The 21,979-nt window shown below is 41.5% G+C and overlaps 1 protein-coding gene across 3 annotated transcripts in view; it reads right to left on the reverse strand.

The window, feature by feature from the left end:
* Positions 1-21,979, reverse strand: part of adam19a (ADAM metallopeptidase domain 19a) — a 222,547-nt gene that overhangs the window by 92,318 nt on the left and 108,250 nt on the right. For all 3 annotated transcript variants that reach the window (XM_034676861.1, XM_034676859.1, XM_034676860.1), the window contains one exon: positions 17,382-17,455. In XM_034676861.1, coding sequence (XP_034532752.1) covers positions 17,382-17,455 — 74 coding nt within the window. The remainder of the gene's footprint in view (positions 1-17,381; positions 17,456-21,979) is intronic.

Genomic DNA, 21,979 nt, shown 5'->3' on the forward strand with positions numbered 1-21,979 from the left:
ACAGATTGGACTTCATTAAGATGTTTATTTCTATTCACGATTTCTTGAGAGGTGTTAAAACATTTATATTAATGGTTCCATGTTGCCTCTTTTTTAATTACCATATGTAGACCTTCATCTTTATGATCGTGTTTGTGCACCAAACTAAAGCTTTGATTTAGCATCATGATTAAGTGGACTTTGGTTTCTTCAGTCTATCAGATTGAAATAATTTGTAAAGCATCTTTTTTCAGACCACTTCTCTCTCTCTCTCTATTTAATTTGCTCTAAGAATACATATGAGGTGACCCTTCAGCTTCTTCACTCATGTTCTTTATTTGAGCAGTGACTTCCCTCTCTCAGTTTCTGTTCCTCTTTAAACTCTCACACAGGAAGCTCTACATTTTCTTCTCAGTTTCTAGATTATTGTGAGAGATATTCTTTTCACTCTTCAGGGTTTGTTCCTGTAAACATAACCTCCAACCTTTCAGCACAGACTGAATTTAAATACTGGAGCTAACGTTAGGGCTGCACAGTTAGTTCAACTTTTTAGCAAAACAGCAAGATAAGCAATGCAACAAACAAAAATAACAACTTCTGGATGGAGTTAAAATGTGCGTCAGTCAGGATGAAGAGCTGCAGGGATGCCCTGAACTACAAACACATTAAAATGTCACACCATCATGAATCTAATATCTGCGGAGAAAACAAAATCACTGTTATTATTTGTCTGTTAACTTGTATGTGTTTCGCAGCAAGATTTGACGTTGAGTACGATTCTTCACAGTCTTGTGTTTGTGTTTGAAGCCGTATTTAAATGAAGCAGCACTGTGGCATGCACTTCACTGTTAAATACATCAGGTCTTCATTCATCTCAAGGACTAACTTTAAACACCGACTCAGGAAAAAGAAAACATTTACACTGAGATGAAGAGTGTGAGCATCCACAGAGAAGTTTTAAACTTCTGGCTGCAGTAGTTATTTGCACTACCACTAGAGGGCGCCTGTCAACGACTGAAAGAGTCTTCTTGCAGAGGGTTGTAGAAGTTTTGTGTGTTTGTTCTCTTTTGTCGTTCAGACTCAAGTTGAACTGAGGGGAAACGACCACCTTTAATGTGCACATTAAAAACAAACGGACCCAGACTTTATGAAACAAGTCATTTCTCTCTGATTGTAATCTTGATGTGTTTAAGCTCTGTGGTGGAAATACAGTATTTATTGGCCAGCTGAAACAACAAGTCTGAGAGCCGCACCAGCTGTTAGCAACGGCAACGTTCAACATGAACTTCTGCCAACGAAGAGCTGGCACGGAGACAGGGAGGTAATGGAGGGAGAGAGAGAGAGAGAGAGAGAGAGAGAGAGAGAGAGAGAGAGAGAGAGAGAGAGAGAGAGAGAGAGAGAGAGAGAGAGAGAGAGAGAGGGTGACCCAGTGCCCCATTGACAGAAAGAAGTCAGGAAACATGCTCACAAGCTTCCTCCGAGGTGAGGTACAACCATCTGTTGTTCATTATCTCTCCTCCCACGTCCTTCGCTCACCCGTCTTTTCTTACACAACAGCCTGCTTTAAGACAAACTCCTCTTTCTGATCTCCGTCAGTCCGCTTACAGCCCGAGGGAGCGTTCACAACAGCAACAGCAGCATTGATAAACATCTGGGCGGACAGGGAGGGAAGTGGAACAGCTGCCCTCTCTTTGCCCGTCTCCTTTTGTTTGAAAAGACAAAAAACTATCCTCAAAACAGCCTTCTGCATGCATAATCACACTGTAATGGATTAAACCAACACACAGCGCGCATACAGTGACCTGAATTATATCCAGGGCAACCATAAAGTGTGTTTTGCTATAAGGGAACAAAAGAAAGAAGACGCAAACTTTCCTAACAAAAGAAAAACGACTTGACGCTTAACGAGGCCAGAAGAGAAAAAAACTGGATAATTGAACATGTGTGTGTGTGTGTGTGTGTGTGTGTGTGTGTGTGTGTGTGTGTTTGTGTGATTGGAGCTTATTGTGCTCTCTCTCAGCCCTCCTGAGAGAGGACATTCATCACAACACAGAGAGGGGTGCAGAGAGAGAGAGAGAGAGAGAGAGAGAGAGAGAGAGAGAGAGAGGAGAGGAGAGAGAGAGAGGAGCGGGCGAGAGAGAGAGAGAGGAGAGAGAGAGAGAGAGGGAGAGCAGTGATAATAAGACAACAAAGAAATGATAGCAGCCACTGTTTCCCAAAGCTACATCCAAACACAGTAAGCCCGTTATTGTGCACGCTCCGGCCAGTCATCGTAATTACAGCGTGCACAGGCCGGAGGTAGAGTCAAGTTGAGCTAATGTATACTGGTAAAGAAAAATCAATGGCAGAGCTGCAGTTAATGTAATTATGGAGGACCCCAGGGCTCTCATGGAGACATCTGGAAAAACTGCAGCATCTGGGGCCCGACGAGGGGCCAAGATTACACACCGCAGACACCGGATAACTCAATCAACACAACACACGAGTGCTGGGAAACACGGATATGTAGCTCCCCCAAAACATATACACTAAGGCCGTAGAGATATCTCCTGGATACATTGGGGACTAAGCTTTTGATGCAAAAAAAATAGACTAAAAAAGTTCAACCTGTTTTGAAAAATGCCTCATGAAGTTGTTTCAGCCGGTGGCCATGAAACAGGCTTTAATGGCTGCAGCTTCAACCCTCTGCAGAGCTGTACCATCATGACTATGTTGCAACCTTACGACCTATTTTAAGGCTGCTGGCTGCAGAAATGTACTAAAGCAATTCCAAACTGCATTTGTAAAAGTCATCCAGACCTCGACAGATGTCAAAAACTACCTGAATTAGCCTCCCCGGTTTGAACAGGCCCAGTTATTTCCCCCAGAGTCAGAGCTGACCTGACTTTGACTCGCTTCACAGCTAACCTCCACCTGACAACAAGCTGCGCTCACATTTTTAACAAGAGCAACCAGGAACCTCCTTGTTTGTCACACTGCCTCTAATTGGCCCAAACGACTGCTCATGGCCCATCGCCCATGTGTGAAGGTGCTGTCAGCTGTCTGAGCCTCTGTCGCAGGATCAAGGTTAAGTGACTCAGTGCGGGGGAAAAGAGGGATGATTGCTCGGGACAAAAACTGAGCAGTCACAAAGTCCACCGCTATATAAAGGGACACTTTTTATTGTGTCATTACTTGCAGTATTTCAAATGCCTCTTATCCTTAAAATGTGTACAACCAAAAAAATCACTTGTAGCTTATTATATAAAACAAAAAAACTACAAAACTGGGACTTGTTCTTTCATTTATTTTGCTAAATAAATAATAAAAAGTGAATACAAAAAAAAATTCTGAGAGATAAAACATTCGGAAAAATTTGCACAACCTCCAGGAAATGAAAGTCTTACAGGCAATGATGTAGCTCGAGGAAAAAAAGAAAAGAAATAAGGAATATCGTAATTAAAATCTAACGGAATATGTTGTGTTTTTGTTTTTGTTGTGTTTTTTCATGGTTGTTGTTTTCTAATTTGATGTTGTGTTTTTAATTTGTTGTTGTGCTATTTCCTTTTTTTCTTTTTTTTGTTGCTGTGTTTTTTATTTTGTTGTCATCTTTTTTTTCATTGTTGTTGTTTTCCTATTTTTTGTTGTGTTTTTGATTTTGTGGTATTTTCTGATTTGTTCCTTTGTTTTGTTTTTTTGTGTTTTTTGTTGTCATGTTTTTTTCATTGTTCTTGGTGTTTCTAATTTGTTATGTTTTTTCCCTTTTTTAGTTTCTTTTGTTGATGATGTGTTTTTTCATTTTGTTGCACTTTCTGATTTGTTGTGTTTTTTTGTTGTTGTTGTGTTTGCACCTCAGGGTCACTGTAGTTTCGGCACACATTGTAATGCATGTTAGTTGATGTCATATCATGTTAAAGACATGCACAGTAATGATGGAGATGGTTCTTACTTTAACAGATTAAAGGTTTAATTTATCCAGTCAGGTCTGTGTTTGAATTAACTCCTGCTGATGCTCCAGTTGGGTTAAATCAGGCCTAGTTTTGATTGGAGGAGGTCAGGGTTTCTTATCCCAAAAGCTGAGGTAGTCAGATAATAGAACATTTTGCATGTTAAAAAGTATTAGAAATAGATAACAATATCTCAAAATGACATGTACTCAGCATACAGTAGTCTTGTATAATCACTGCAAAAGCCGATACAGTTGTAGAGCTTAAGTCAAGGCCAAAACGCTGCCTTCTGAATGCTGAATGAAAATCTAAAGAGAAAACTGTAAATAATTCATTCAGTGATATTTCATGAAACTGTGAAAGCTGTCATTTAATTGAAAGACAGGCTGACCTTTCTATTCAACAGTCAAGCTCATTTTTATGTCAATATTTAGCCTCACGCTTGGTTCCACTTGTATGATACATGTTGAGCAATGAATGGAATGAGTAAACAAAATATGACATGATTTAGACCTTGAGTTTAGATGTGAGACACTGCAGCTTGATCATTGTACATCTATTAAAAGTTCTATTGCATCACTCTTTTCAAAGCTACAAGACTATCGATTAAATCAGTCACGTACTTCATATGGAAGTTGTAGGTCTAACTCTGCCTTCAGTTTTTGTGTTTTCATGCATTAAAGCAACATCGTGTCAGATCAAAGTTGTTCTTTGTTACCAGAGGCCTCAGCACCATCCTCCCTCTCATTTTAGCCTGAAGCGTCACAGAGTTGCTGAACTACCTCTGCCTCATTTGATATGTTTATCATTCTTATTGTGTGTTATGCAATTTTTTGGATTCAAAGTAACTATTAAAACACAAAAGGCACACAATAATGCAAACTAAATCAGTGGTGCACTTTGTAGATGGCAGTGGTAGACCAGTAACTCCCATGTTCTGGGAGGTAGCGTGACTGGTTAGTAGAGATGCAGATGATACACTGGTTCCTTCTTCTGTAATAAAGCAGTGATTCTACCTGTGAAGACGCAAAACTGCCAATCTACGCCTGATCTGAGTATTTACAATGAGAGCACTGAGTTGGATGTAACTGTTTAGTTGTGTAGTTTACAACCTGTTGGATGGAGGAAGTTATTGGTCTACTCCTGCCTTGAATTTTTGTGTTTTCATGCATCAAAGCAACATCATGTTGGATAAACCATGATGATCTTAGCACCACCCTATGACTTTAATGGTTATTTTAGTCTGAAGAATCCCAGAGTTGCTGGTCTACCTCTGCCTTACTAGATATGTTTATCATTTTTGTGTTATGAAATTGTTGAGACTTAGAGTTTCAAATAAAAACACAAACGTCACTCAATAATGCAAACCTACCACATGATGCAGTTGTGGCTGACAGTGGTAGATCAGCAACTCCCATGTTTTGTGAGGTAGAGTGCCTGTTTAGTCGAGACTCAGCTGAAATGTTGGTTTCTTGTGTTCCACTAGACTCCCATTATAAAAACAGTGATTTAACCTGTGAAGGCAGGAAAATTGCTGATCTACTTCTAATCTGAGAAGTTTTGCTGAAAGTGTTGAGTTGGATGCAAAGTGCATTTCCAGCAATAGCACTGTTTCCTTGGAATCCCCAGACCTCACAGATAAAGACGGGGATCAGACTTGCAAACGGGAGTTGTTGTTCTGCCCTGCCTCAAGTGGTTAGTGTGTATAACATACCTCAACCAACTGAGGCTCAGCTTTCTAGTTCACTCTGTCATTTTCATAGCAAAGTGTGTATATGCAGGGATAATAAAGAAGCTTAATAGATTAATTGCTCTGATTAAAATGCCTGCTTGATTTGATCCAAGAGATATCCCTGTGTGTTTATTCGTGTGTGGTGACTTTGCCGTCTGAAGATGTGTGAAAGGTGTATGAAGGGTGATTTGTGTCGGCCATCCGTCACTCTGGACTTTAGGCGAGCAGTGGAATGAAAGACGACAACAGAGCCCCTGCAGGACTGACGCGACGTGGTGGCTTGTCTCAGATATTCACAGTAGAAGGTCACAGTCTGACAGATGAGACTCGGCTGTCTTCAGGGAAACAAACACATCGGTGTGCAGATGTGTTCTGTCAGAGTGTGTGTGTGTGTGTGTGTGTGTGTGTGTGTGTGTGTGTGTGTGCTGACATGAGGAGTGGATGTAAAATGTTTTAATGCTGTACAGATGCTCGAACAAGACTTCCTCTGCATGTGCCAAACAGGAAACACTACAGAGTCTGCAGGGTGTTCAGGCTGCCACCTGTTCTATGCCTCTGACGTTAGCTTAGCTTCATCTGACAGCATCAAAACAGTGTGAGAGCATCAACAGGTAACATGCACACACACTCATATTTACTGTGCAGATAGATCTGCACGATTGACCTGTTTGACACAAAAATTTGCAGAGAACATTTGACGCACCTACTTCACTTCAAAGTATCAGAGAACTTTATCACCTGTTCTTCTCTTGCTGATCTGTACTCGCCGCAACCTCCTCCTAACTTTCACTGGAGTTTCCTGTGAGCTCCTCTAACCCTCTGTGCCGTCTCTGTCTTTCCCACACTCCTCAGAACCTTTGAAGGACGATTCATTTCCTGGTCCTGACTCATACGTCACCCCCTCCTCTCCCTGCATCCCTCCATCTCTTCATCCTGCCAGCTGAAGCTCCTCCAAATCTGTGCTGGATTTTCCTCCACCATGAAAAAAGAAGAAGAAGAGAAGGCGGGCACGACCGGCTCGGAGCTGCCAGTCATCGTCTGAGCTGACAACCCGAGCTGGATTTGGACAGATTAACAGAACAAAGCTCATTATTGATTTTAATCACTATTAAAGTGGAGACACTGTCGGGGCTGGAGCCAAGTTCAAACAAACTAGTTCACAAGGAAAATCGATGGATGAGGCGGGATAATAAAAGCCACTGCCAGGAGAGAGCTTAAAAAGTGCCGCTCCCTCCAAACTCGTCAGACTCTCCCAGGACTCCAGTCCTAATTAACACCTTGTCAGGTCCGCCGCCTGGAGAGCGATAATACATTCAGCTCAACTAGACACATTTGCAGGATCCCCCCTCATCATTATGTACAATGGACGACATGTACGGCCCATTTCATTACGTATCATCCCAGGGTGGCAGTGTAATCAACGCTTTCATTAACATAAAGAGAGCGTTCACTTCATCCAGGAAATTTGTAATTAAAATTAAATGTGGTCTTTAAGAGCAACGCCAACATGCTGAGCTGTGTGTGAGATATGGTGACGCTGCTGAGCTTCAGCCTCTGCCAGCTAATTGAATGATAAGGCTGATTATTTTTATGCAATTAATGTGTAATATATGATGGCACTGGCACTTATCTAAAGGGCTTTTTTCACATGTTTTGAGGTCTAAATGACTAAAAGGTAGAACAAACATTGCACCTGCTCTGCTTGTGCTGCCATTAAAAAGCTGTTATCCCTGTAATATAATCCGTGGGGGAAAATGCATCCTTTTAAAGTCAATAAAAGTTCTTGTTTTTGTCCCTGACAGGCTCAGACTGTTATTCCTTGAGTCTGACAACATCACAGAAAGGAAGTCTGCAGAGAGAGATGGCTTTTTCTGAAACCAGACACAGCTGCTGCTCCATCCAAAGTCACCAGACTCCGTCGATAGAAAGAGGGATTTTACACCAGTGAAAACAGGAGCTGTTGCTCTACTGCTGCTTCGTGTTTTTACCACAGTGTCAACAGGCAGAGGGAGAATGTGACGACTTGTGTTCATCTTGTGAATTGATATGACATGTGTGATCAGGTTGTGCCAGGCCTCACTTTGAGATCTAAACATCTCTATTATAGGGTTTTGGCCAATCAGAGGTATTCTATTCTGTTCCATTCTGTTTTGATCTGTTCTGTTCCGTTTTGATCTATTCGGTTCTGTTCTGTTTTGTTCCATTCTGCTTTGATCTGTTCTGTTCCTTTCTGTTTTGATCTGTTCTGTTCCGTTCGGCTTTGATCTGTTCCATTTTATCCTGTCCCTTTTGATTCAAATGTTTTTACCACAGTGTCAACAGACAGAAGGGGAATGAACCAGACTACTTTCTGTGGATTGATTTGATAGAAAATGTGATCAGGTTATTCCTGGTGTCACTTTTGCAGTTGAGAACTGGACGTACTTATTATTCGGTTTTGACCAATCAGAATCTTTTAACACAGGCTGGTATAAACTACTAATAACACCAAAGTCAAACAATGACACAAATTGTCTCAACAAATGAGGCAGAGGTTGATTTTAGATGGTATCAAAGATGGACTCGGTCTCAGTTATGGTATTTGTTGGTTTCTGAAGAGACGTTATGAAGCCAAAAGATGGTCCCGTATCCGAAACGCTAACCTCAAGCTAAGCTAAAATCACTAAGGTGGACTTGAAGCCATAGCTGAACGACAAACACCTACAACGTGCACAACTGCAGTTATTCAAGTGGACACTGGAGGAACTGCAGTTTTGTGCACTTCCATACTGGTTTCATTTTTCAACACCAGAGGTTTTACTTGTGGTAGAGCAGGAGCTCCCATTGTTAGCTTGGTAAATAGACAGATTTTTGTTGATGATGTCTTTAATTGTAGCTCAGAGGAGAATTATTTAAAACCTGGTTCTGTTTTAAGAAAATTATCTTCCTCATGAAAACAGTCTTCCTCTTTGTCGGGACTCTTCCTGTAAGGCTGGTAACGCTGTCAGACACAGCTCAGCTCATGAATCTACTCCAGCTTCAAAAAAACTTTTACCTTTTATTAATCCAGACCCTCAAATTAAAAAGTGCCAAGGTTAAAATATACATGAGTTTCCCTCAGAGGTTGTGTAATTTATAAGGTACATATTAGTTCAATTCTCTTTCCATGCTTAATTTACCTGAGCAAACACTGATACCTGTAACATTTGCAGGAGTGATTTTCCTTTCTTGATTTAATAAATTGAAACTGTGCCAGTTCAATTTCAAATCACATTATGTTTTCCTTTCATTTGATATTTTCCTTCCTACAAGGCAGCTTATTTTTTCCTCTTTCAGAATTAGTTTTGCTCTTATGAGATTATGTCCTGCTGGATGAGGAAATTGCTTTCTTCATTGCTCTGCTTTCCAGGAAATAATTATTGAAGCAGGAATAAATCTGAGGGTTTGATCCGGAGGGTGCAGTTACAATAACGACCTCCTTAGAACATGAAACGTCCCATCTCCAGGGCCGTTTCAGATGATTTAAACTGGCAAACAACAGACCTAAACTGATGGCCTCCTGGTGAATCGTGCATCAAAAACCTGCGTCTGTTCCCTCAGGATAAGATGGATTATGACACGAAGAAAATCAGCTCTGCTACCTTTTGATATCTAAAAGCAAGAACACGGAGATGCTTTGTTTACTTCTTTAAACACTGAGATAAATATTCTACTATGAATAATCACTGAACGCTGTTTCCATCCCTTGAAGCTGCACTCAATATTTTTATTACATATTGTCTCATTTCTTCCTCTCTCTTTTCTTATTCGTCTTTTATGTGAAACATAAAGCAACTTATTTTACAAATGCAACTTCAATGCCTGAGTCCTGCAGGCGGTAGGCAGGCACAGTAAATGAGTTTTCATGTTGTGTTGATTCTGGCGCCCCCTATGGATGAAATCTGTGGTATTTTTCTGGACTGCATTTCCTGTGAGCATCAGCAACAACTGTGTTCAAGATGAGTCTCTTGCCAAAACGTGCATTTATTGTGTAAACAAATGAATAAATACAGAGAATTTAAGGGTACACAAATATTTGGCTTTGAAATATGAAGCTTTAAAATATTAGCACAAGTTTTAGTCATTATGCTAAACCTGCAAAAAATATTTTATTGGATTTCCCTTATTTTTGACAGTCAGTTTGATGCGTGTTTTATCTCAATTTAATCTCTTGTTTAGAGAGAAAGAGGTATTTGTGGATGACCTGGCTCTGGATCAAATTTTTGAGTAATGTACCTCAATAAGAAGACTGAAGAATAAGAAGCAGTTGGCAATAGCTGCAATCCTGTCTGCTGATTGGCTGCAGAGTAGCTCATAAGCCCCGCCTCATCCATTATAAAAGATGGAACATGGGTCAAACTCTAAAACCAGAACTCAGGGGAAATAAATGTTTGTCCAACATGGTTTCTGTCATTATCGTGAGTTCTTATCATGCTGATTTACAGTATGTTTCTGACTAGTTTACTTTGAATTTGTTATAAAAGAGGGGGAGTGACATCAGGATTGACAGCTCTGTTGACCAATGAGGCTACTGCAGCGCTGTGTGCACCAGATTATCAGAGTTGAGGTGACTCACAACGATGGTGTTCATCAGGGATAAGTGTTTAGCCCACTTAAGTTCCCTGTGTTCACAAAGAACAGGAAACGGTTTGTCATCTTTCAGGCATGTTACTGACTGTTTTGTTTTGTTTCAGGACTCAACAGTTGGACTGACAAATGTCACAAAATGTGACTCAGAAGCACGCTGACAACAAACCTCACAGCATCTGCCTGCTCTGAATACCGCAGCCAGCACAGGCATGTCCAGCTTCACGTCAGATGGCATTCCTGGACACACACAGACCCACACACACACACAGACACACACAGACACACACACAGACACAGACACACACAGACACAGACACACACACACACACACACACACAGACACACACACACACACACACACACACACACACACACACACACACACACACACACACACACACACACACACACAGGCCTCACCACCAACTCTCATGTTCAATCTATTCTCAGGATCTGCGTATAGGTCAGCTCCCCCCAGCAGCACATTCCCAGCTAATTCTCATTCCAGCTCTGTCCCCTCCTCCTCTTCTTCCTCCTCCTCCTTCTCCTCCTCTTGTCTGTATAGTCTTCTCAAAGTGAATGAGTCACACTCTGTAGGTTCAGTCTCACTTCCAGGAATTTTGTTGTGGAATTCTAATAAAAATATATATTGTTCCTTATTATTGCCTGGCTGTGTTAAATACTTGACTTGCTCAAAACCCCAAACAACTGTGACTAGTTTTCAAAATCGACACCAAGTTCAACCTCTCCTCGAGGCTCTACTGAAAAAGAAATCTGGTGTAACAAAAAAAAAATGACCGGGTGCTTGTTTATCTTTAGCGTGAACTTGCACAATACTGAATGTAACAGATTTAAAGAGACATACTCCCCTTTAAGGAAAATATTTTGGTGCAATGGTATAATTTTCCTTTTGTTGTCATAATACAGAGTTATATGGTTTATATCCAAAAAATATGCAGTAAAGTGTATTATTCTCACAAGATACTTTTGACATCGAGAACATTTCTTCTCACAATGAGGGATAACTTTGACTTCAAAATATTTGTACTTTTTCAGCTTTGTCAAATGAAACTACAAGACAAGTTAGCCTATAACTCATCAAATTTTTCAGTATGACCGGTTTCTTTTTTCTTCTTACAGCGAAAATTGTTGTAACTCTTCTTTAAAACGATTGAAAACACGATGTTATACCACCTTTCCCAATAAGAGATGGTTGGGGTCCAGTAGCTCCTCAGGCTGCTCTCACATCTGTGCCCACTAACTGTCATTATTCCCCCACTCTCAAGACCAGCCTGAGACAGCACTAACGTTTTTACCACAGTGTCAACAGGCAGAACGGAATGAGCTGCACTACTTTCTGTGGAGGGATTTGTTAGAAGAGCAACAGTTTATTTGAGGACTTTCAGTCGGGGTTTAGAGCCCACCATAGCACAGAGACTGCACTGCTAAAAGTAACCAATGATCTACTAATGGCCTCTACTACTAATGACAGTGATCTTCTTTCCGTACTTGTTTTATTAGATCTTAGCGCTGCATTCGATATGATTGACCATTAAATCCTGTTACAGAGATTAGAGCAACTAATTGGCATTACAGGGACTGCTTTAGCTTGGTTTGAATCGTACCTAACAGATCGATCTCAATTCGTTCACGTTAATGAAAGGTCCTCAGTGCAGAGCAGGGTTAGTCAGGGAGTTCCACAAGGATCAGTGCTAGGACCAATTCTTTTCACCTTATATATGCTTCCTCTAGGTAACATCATGAGGAAACACTCAATTAATTTTCATTGTTATGCTGATGACACTCAGCTATATTTATCAGTGAAGCCAGAAGAAACCAATCAGTTATCTAAATTAGAAGCTTGTCTAAAAGACATAAAGACCTGGATGACCAGAAATGTCTTACTGCTAAACTCAGAAAAAACTGAAGTGACTGTTATTGGCCCCAAACACCTCAGAGAGACCTTTTCTAATAATATAAGTACCTTAGACGGCATTAGTCTGGCATCCAGCACTTCTGCTAGGAATCTAGGAGTCCTATTTGATCAAGATTTATCCTTCAACTCCCAAATTCAGCAAATCTCAATGTCAGCCTTATTTTCACTTGCGCAATATTTCCAAAATTAGACACACCCTATCTCAGAGGGACGCAGAAAAACTAGTCCATGCATTTGTTACCTCTAGTTTAGATTACTGTAACCACCTCTTATCAGGCTCCCCCAATAAGTCTCAAGACTCTTCAGCTAGTTCAAAACGCCGCAGCTCAAGTATTGACTAGAACTAGGAAGAGAGAGCACATCTCTCCTGTGTTAGCTTCTCTTCACTGGCTCCCAATAAAATGTAGAATAGAATTTAAAATCCTTCTTCTGACCTACAAAGCCCTTAAAAATCAGGCACCCTCGTATCTTAAAGAGCTCATAGTGCCCTATTACCCCTCTAGAACTCTACGCTCCCAACATGCAGGCTTGCTAGTTGTACCTAAAATCTCTAAAAGTAGTGTGGGAGGTAGAACCTTCAGTTATCAGGCACCTCTCCTTTGGAATCTCCTACCAGTCAGGGTCCGGGAGGCAGATACCCTCTCCACTTTTAAGAGTAGGCTTAAAACTTTCCTTTTTGATAAAGATTATAGTTAGAGCTGGCTCAGGCTTGGACCAGCTTTTGTTATGCTGCTATAGGCCTAGACTGCCGGGAGAACTGGCGCACTGACACAGTCCTAGCTCACCCCCTTACCCCCGTCACTTACTTTAACTCTGCCTGTCCCAGTGAAAGTTACTAACCATAGATCTTTCTGGAGTCCCTGAGCTCCATTGTCTTGTAGATTCCTCTGAGCTGCCGTAGACGTCCTCCTGCTGCGGACGATCTGGACTCCAGCTGATACGGACGTGCTGGACTCCAGCGGCAACAGCTTCTACGTCTCGTCTCATCACTATCACCTCTCTCTCACTTACTCCCCTCTATCTGTCTTTCCAGACACAACTCGGCCGAGGCATGATGGCTGTCTAACATGAGTCTGGTTCTGCCTGAGGTTTCTGCCTGTTGAAAGGAAGTTTTTCCTCACCACTGTAACGAGCTAAATACTTCGATGTGCAATGCTCATGATGGATTAAGGTGGGGTCAGACTGAGTCTTACCCTGTCTTGAAGTTGGGTCTCTGTTCATAATTTGACATAGAGTGGTCTAAACCTCCTATGTTTGTAAAAGCGTCTTGAGATAACGTTTGTTGTGATTTGGCGCTATACAAATAAAGATTGATTGATTGATTGATTGATTGATGACGTGTGATCAGCTTGTTCCTGGTGTCTCTTTTTCTGTCTTGAATTAATCACTGTTCTATTTGGCTTTGATCAACCGAATATTCCATTCTATTCTTCTTTGATGTTCCATTCAGTTCCGTTCCATTTTATTCTATTCTCCTTTATGCGGATTGATATTACATGTGGGATCAGGTTGTCCTTGGTGTTGCTTTTGTTCTTGAGAATTCTATTCTGTTGTTATCTTGCTTCGATCCATCAGAAGCATTCCATTCTAATCTGCTTTGATCCATTCAACAGACAGAGTGGGAATGTGACAGACTACTTTCTGTGGATTGATTTGATATGACATGAGTGATCAGATTGTCCCTGGCATCGCTTTTAGTGTTGAGAATGAATCACCACTGTTTGGGTTTTGACCAATCAGAAGTATCATAGTCTGTTCATTTCCAGCGTCCCTTAAAGCATGTTTGGATGTGAATCAGCTGTTACAGGTGTTTTGTACAGCGGAGAGGCTCAGCTGGCGGCTGCGGCTGTGCGTCAGGTCTCCGCTTTTTAAAGACGCTCAATGCGCAACTTCTGCCTACACCAACACAGAGGTTGAAAACTTTAAACAGGACATTTCCCCACCTTTAGATACAACGACAACAGACTGGTGGGAATTGCTAGTATGCTATGTTAGCAGACCAGCAACATCAGAGCCATTTGGGCTTATCTGCAGCTGGACTGATTATGACTCAGTTGTGCTCCAGGCTGACACCTGACCGCATACAAGTTTATTTTTCTCAATAAGAACGTGTAGACTACAAACCGGACACTGTGAGTCTGAAGAACTTTTCTGTTAGTATTATGAGCCTTCACATTATAAGACTATGTCCACGGGGAATATATTTATTAGCCTGATCGTTGATAATCAGTGTTAAACATGTACCCGTATTCAATTCCGTTGGTTATATGCATTTTGTTTCCATAGAAAATATAATTTAGGGGGTAAAAACGTATTTGGCATTGTTTTTGACATCAGAAAAATAATGTTTTTTTTATTGATTAATCCATAATTGATAGTTCACATTTCCAAAAATCGATCACGGAAAATACTTAGAATGTACATCCCTAGTTCAAATTGAGCGGAAATGAACAGACTATGATACTTCTGATTGGTCAAAACCCAAACAGTGGTGATTCATTCTCAACACTAAAAGCGATGTGGCCTTGCGGTCTAAGTGCCCCACATAGAGAGGCTATAGTCCTCGGCAGTTCGATTCCCGGCCGGTCTACCATTTCCTGCATGTCTTTCCCAACTCTCTACTACCCACATTTCCTGTCTCTCTTAAGCTGTCCTATCCAATAAAGGCAAAAAGGCAAAAAAATATAACTTAAAAGAAAAAAAACATGCTTTTAACTTAAAACACGTCCCTGATAGATGAGTGTAATATGAGACCACTTGATGTTTGTTCCATGTGACGGAAAATTGAAAACAAGAATGCGTGTTTCGAGTAATTTCTTAACAATCTATTAATCGATAATCGATAAATTGTGTACATTTCTTATTTGAACATTTAGAATTAATCACTGTCGTTGCTGGGTTTTATCCAATCAGAGTCCAGTACTTATTTCCTCCCCCTCTCTCATGTGTAAGAGGTTATGATGTCTCTTTCTTGTGCTCTGCTGGGAGAGGTCCAGTATAGAAAACTAACTCCAGTCAGATTTGCAGTTATTCCTCCGTCAAGAGAGAAACTACATCCTGCGTGTGTCCCTCTGTCTCTGACCTACATTCTGTGCTTCAGACCGAACTTAAATAAACACACACTCTGCCAGCTCTGTGACCTGAGATACACACTGAGACTCTCTGCTCAGACTCAGTGTACCAACACAAGCAAACTGACTGTGTGTGTGTGTGTGTGTGTGTGTGTGTGTGTGTGTGTGTGTGTGTGTGTGTGTGTGTGTGTGTGTGTGTGTGTGTGTGTGTGTGTGTGTGTGTGTGTGTGCGCTTCATGTCCGCCTCCATCGTCTCAGGGAATCTTCTTCAAACTGTCTGTGGCACTTCCTCCGCCTCTCTTCTCTGACTCGGAGTCATCAATCTGTTTCCCAGCAACAGAAATCCAAAGCATCCGGTATGTAAATACTCCCTTTGGTTAAAAGACTCAAACCCTCCATGTGCCACTCACATCAACACACTCATCCCTTCTTTTGTGACACTTACTGTGAAGTGTTTCCTATTCACAATAACACCATCAAACCACAGGGTAAGTCGCTCCCTCCATCAGACTCCATTGATAAAAACAGAGATTAACCTCACTTCTTGGTTTCAATCTGACTATCTTAAACACAGAAGTCTCAAAATGATGTGAAAAACTGACCAATGAAGGCAGAGGTCCTCCAGCAATCCCCTGATTCTGCCAAAGCCTGAGGCGGGGAGAGCACACCTCCCCTTTCTTATATGTGCATACATGAAAAGCCAAGGCAGGGAGAGCATCAGCAAAGACCACCAGGTACAGAATTGAGTAAGCATCAGTGACCATACATATAACACTGGTAAAATCAGACACAGCAGAGAGGAGGAGCTGGGGTGGAGGAGGGGTGTGAAGAGGTTTGGAGGGTGGTTTTTTACTCGGCTCTGGTGCTATTTTCTTATTTAGACCCCAGAGTGTGTCTAACATGGAAGTATCCATGTTAAAAAGTACAGGTATGACCCTCACTGTGAGGTTCAGGAACCTGCACTGTGCTTTAGGGAAATTCCTTCCCCACAGGAGTAGTTCAATCTAACTGAGACTTCAGCGCATTAATATTTATACACAGGTTGTCCATCAGGATTAGGAGCTCCCTCCTGACTGCAACCTTACCAGTATTCTGACCAGGACTCCTGCGTGACCTCCTCTGGTCCAGGTTTACAGAGTCTAATGAGGATCAGGCTGTCAGGTCGGAGATCCCCGCTCGCTCGCGCTCTGATCCCTGCGAGGTGTTCACACATGTTCTCTCCTCCTCCAGCATGCTAAGTGCTCCACTCTCTGAGTCTCGGCACGTCTCTGGTTAAAGCACACTCCAGACGGAGCTGCCCTTGATGTTATCACTGAAACACGGTAACCTCTGCTGGCCTTGAACCTTGTTACATTGCACCCCCCAAGAACCTCGCTGCTCATGCTGATCAACCTGTTCCCATTCCCCTGCTCCCCTGCTCCAGCTCCCCTGCTCCCGGTACAATGAAGCAAACAGAGTTGTGGTTTGAGAGGGCGTCCCATGTGTAGCTCTTTGAAAACATATTAAAATCTCCAGATACCTCTTGTTGAATCCGTTGCTCCTCTTAAGTGGTCTAACAAACGTCTGTTTCTCTGTGACTTTAGTGTTCATCTCATAAGATCGAAACTTTCCATCTATCGTTCAAACAACAGATAAAAAACCTCCAAATTGTTTCAAAGTTAAATTCTATTGATACAAATATAAGTGGTCGCTCTGAATCATTGTGGATCTGAAACGTGGTCGCTCTCAAACGTGGTCGCTCTGAAACATGGCTGCTCTGAAACATCATTCTGTTTCTCTCTGCTCTTATATCACCTTCAGTGATTCATGCAGCTCTCTGAGCATTCTCCTGAAGTTCTCTCTAAAATAAGACCTGAAACCTTGGAGCCGTCGGGTTATTGAGCTACCAAGAACTATTAGTACAAGCACATCCACGTCCCGAGGCCATCCATTCAATCTTTAACAAGCTTTAACATGTGGAAACACTCACACACCTCCAGGTTCTGCAGAAAAAACAGACTGAGCGGAGAGAGGAAGAAGAAGGTTTATCGCTCCGTTCACATGAATCATTTCTGATTCTATGGGAGAAGACGGAGGAGAGGATTTAAGGAGTGAAGGAGGTAAAGGAGGTGAAGAGAGGGAACACTCACTGATTACGTTCCACTTGTAGCATCAAGGTGAGGTCGTCGGATGAGAGCACGATTTCCCCGCTGACTGGGTGCTCCTGTGCAGAGAGAGAGAGAGGAGAGAGAAAGAGGGTCAGAGCAGTGGTGGAATAAATTATCTAAATCACTCTGAGCCTTCAGCCTCCATGAAACACAGTTTACAACACAGCTGGAGGAGGTTCGGACTTTACAGATGCTTTAGTTTCAGTGTTAGGTGTTTGTCTCTGAAGAGCCCTCAGGTGTTTTAAATCTCACCTGTTTCTATATTTATTTGTCTTTATTTCAGTCTCAGTTTTTTGCACAAATAAAAAACTCAACACCAAGTTTATTTTAAACTGTGAGGTCGAGGCTGCTCAAATGCATTTCATAATAAAGCGCTTGAAATTGCAACCCTTCTGGTCGCGTTTGCTCCTGAAATGTAATCTTTACGACCTCAGAATATATCTGGGAGCTTTAGTGCTGCTGCAAAACATGCGGGAACAGCAACCTTTGAATACTTTAAAATATAGACATTATTTCATAGTTCTTTGATTCACTTTGCAGAAAATGTTCAACACTACTCATTACAACTTCTGAGAAACACAGGCATTCGTCTCGCCTCGTCCAATGAAATGTCTCAAAAACCCAAACATCGGCAGTTTGAGTGACGGTTCAAAACAGAAGGTATCTGCTAATTCTTGCACATTAATCTGCCTTTTTTCACTTCTATATTTGTTAAAATTATTAAACATGAACCTTTTTTTCATTTGTATTCAGATATTTGGTTGATATTTTTGTTTATCAAGCAGCTGTTTCATCTCTAAGTTCAGGGGTTCCCAAACGTTTCAGCCCTCAACCCCCAAAATAAAGGGGCCAAAGACTTGCAACCCCAGCTGTCCCTCGAGGTGATTAAATGTTGCTTCATTCTTCATTTAGCTGCAGAAAATTAGACAAGTTTGGTTAGGTTACTTTATCTTTACCCGTAGGTAAACTTGTTTTGCAGCCAGTGAGATGTTAGGTCATTACAGAATTACAAGACAGATGTCAGACAGAACAAACTACTTAAAGTGCTAAACATACAACAATACACTAAAAATAATACCACAATAAAAATGATAAAAGTGTTAAAGGTTCCATTTAAAAGGCATATCAGAAAACAATCAACCAATAAAACCTATAACATCACATGAATAAAGAAGAAAACCTGGACTTCAGTCCTAAAATTGGAGTTTGAGTCTGTGTGAGAAATGCTATGGCTTGTTCATCTCATTAATTGCAGCAGGAACAAAGCTTGTGAGGGTGTGAGGCATTATTCACAATAGAGGTTTATTGTACAGGGATGCAGCGTATGCCTATGGCTCATCTATCAACTTGCTTGACCATTTAACAATCTGGTTTATTAAATTCCTTTCCTTCAGAGAGGTACAGCCAAACCACATGCACATGTGGCTGTTTCCTGTGCTGTTTTGAATATACCTGCTGTTACTGATGCTCACTGTTAACTAAACCTAATCGCAGGTGTCATCTGACAACAAAGAAAGGCAGGAAACAAATGAAAAAACTGTATTTGTAAGGTTTCATTTCAAATTTAACGACTATTTTTCTTGATATTTTAACAATAATGGGAAAAATATGCAATTTTAGATTACTTGTAAAAAAGAAACATTCTAGAAGGCATCTTGCGATCCCAAGCGGTTCCTGACCCACACTTTGGGAACCCAAGTCTTAAATGATCAGTCCCAAATCATGTAACTGTATTGAAAGCCCTTGTTGGAAGAAACATCATCGTAAAACCAAAACCTTTTGGAGTTTTGATTTTGACGTCTTCAAAAGTGGAAAATTTTGGCTGATGAGAACTTCAGAGATAAAGTAAGAGAGAGAGCTCCTTCCTTGGATAGTAACCATGAAAGTATTCTGTATAATAACACGCTGTGGGTTTCCAGTAACTGGACCAGCGTGTGACATGTTCTCCTCTTTGCAGCCTGGCTTCATGTGTGACCTCAGTGACTCAGAAAACGATGAACTCTTTTAAAGCAGCTCTTTTTGCTGACCCAGCATCCACACTTCTGCAAAACTCAACGACCTGAGGGCGGTTGTGCAACCAAGCGAGAAAGAAAACAAGTTGAAGAGGTTAAAAACATGCAGACCTGATGTACGGAGGAGAAGAGACACAGCATGCTCAAAAACGGATACAATCATTCCTGATACGATCATCTGTGCTGTTTATTTTATACACGAACGCATGCACGCACGCACGCGCGCGCGCACACACACACACACACACACACACACACACACACACACACACACACACACACACACACACACACACACACACACACACACACACACACACACACACACACACACACACACAGTGTGCTGGACCAGAGTCTGAGCCCTCCTAAAGTGTTTTAAAGCTCCGTGAAATGGTCTCAGTGTTCTGTAAATCCTGCAGAGAGCAGCTGAGTGTGTGTCAGTGACGGGAGGTGTCACCACATGCCTGCTGGTCCTGCAGCAGCAGCATGGAGGCAGTTTCTTTAAACACACTGTGTGAAAACATGCTACGAGCGATGTGTTTGATGACACTGCAGGCACAGAGGCATGTGTGTGTGTTCTGTCAGTCACTACACACACACACACACACACATATCTGAACCGCCTGTGTGTACATCACAGGATTATAAGTCTGACATGACTTACTGTTAACGTCATTTATCAACCCGGCAGCTGCTGCAGGAGTTTCTTTCTGCATGACATTAAAAACTTACACAACCTTTAAGAGCACAGATTTTAAGGACATAAGCATTTCAAGAAACTCCAGAAAACACAACCCCAAAGATTGAAGGTACCCTGAAACAGGAGCAAAGGTCCCCAGACTTTTTCTGAAGGGCCTTCTTTTGGTAGACGCCAAGTTTCTTTTGACAAGTGAGGACCACTCAAAGAATTAATTATCTGCATGCAATAAGTTATATGGGAGCTCCCTGCCCTTCCACGTGCCTACATGGAATGCCAAGGCGGGGAGAGCACACCTCCCCTCTCTTTCATGTACATACATAAAAGACAAGGCAGGGAGAGCAGCAGCAAAGACCCCTGGGGTACAGAACAGAACGAGCATCAGTGACAATACACATGACACTGGTAAAATCAGACACAGCAGAAAGGTGGAGCTGGGGTGGAGGAGGGTTGTAAACTGATGCTCAATTTTTTATGCAATCTGGTGGTTTTAAAGAGTGATATAACAGCTCCTCCTGCTTTAAAAATCGTCTTACTATCAAAGGAAACACTCTGTGATGTTCTGTATGAGGGGGAGAACACCTCCCGTCTTTCATGTACATACATGAAACGCCAAGGCAGGGAGAGCACCAGCAAAGAAGTACAGAACCGAGCACAGTGGACAGATCAATCAAAAGGAGACAGAGCGTACAGGAGGAGGAGGAGTGTTTTTGTGTTAATATGACTCCGACATGTGTAAGGATGTTCACTCGATACAAGCACATTGCTGAGAAACAATACGAACGACTGAGGCTGAGAGAATGACATCATCGCCCCGCCAACTCACTCCCTACTCATGTTTTTCCTTCTGCATACACTCTCAGACTTCACACACTTTTTACCGAGCAGCAACATCTGATTTTATAGATGTAAGGCCAATTCAGTGAAACAACTGAAGTTCCTCCATTGTCCACTAGAGGCTGGCTCCAAAGTGAGTCAGTGGCTATAGAGCCCTATGTTAAAACGTCCAACTTTACAGTAGAACTAAATGTGTTTACAGCCTGGTACAGAAACAGTTTTGGTCACTCCGTCCTGTCGTCCTGCACATTACTGAGGCGAGATTTTTTAAACTCATTACTTTTGAAGATATTAAGGTAACGAATTTTGGATAAATGAGCATTATTAGGAACTCAACCTCTCTGCCTTTTGCTAAGATGACTAGAGGTTAAGTCATCATTTCCAGCATGGCCACCATCATTACTGTGCTTCAGAAACCAATGGGTGACGTCACAGAGACTATGTCAATGTTTCTTACACTGTAAAAATTAAAAATTAAAATTGTAAAATTATTTTTTGGTTGAGTGAATAAAAAATGTTCCATTTTGTTGCAAACTACATCAAAGTAGTTCTCTCAACTATCTGTATTAAATTTGTTGTGTAAAGTTGAAATTATGGGTTTGAGGCTCGGCTAAATTATTTGAGTCTGCTTCAGACAAAGAACGGGGTCTCCAACTCAAATCTACAGGGGTCTTCCACACTTTCAATTTCCCACATGTGGCGCCATCTCTCCTGTCCTGTGTGGATTGTATTGCCGTAACGCGCAGTAACAAAGGTACATTTTCTGAACCAAAATAATAAGTTGGCACAACTTTCACTTCTTAGTGTGTAGAACTCAAAAATGTAAGTTACACTACATATGAATGATAAGTTATCTCAACAAAATCTAATAAGTTGGCTCAAATGTAAAATTTCTAGTTAGCTTCAAAACTCAAAAATCTAGTGCAAACAGTTGCCTTGAAATTTTGAGATTTCACAGCTTTTTCGTTTTAACAGTGTACAGTCTACAGTGGACCGGTATAGACATGTGCATCAACACTCCTCTGGGTGCC

The sequence above is a fragment of the Notolabrus celidotus genome, chromosome 23 (assembly GCF_009762535.1).
Source record: "Notolabrus celidotus isolate fNotCel1 chromosome 23, fNotCel1.pri, whole genome shotgun sequence".
Classification (NCBI taxonomy): domain Eukaryota; kingdom Metazoa; phylum Chordata; class Actinopteri; order Labriformes; family Labridae; genus Notolabrus; species Notolabrus celidotus.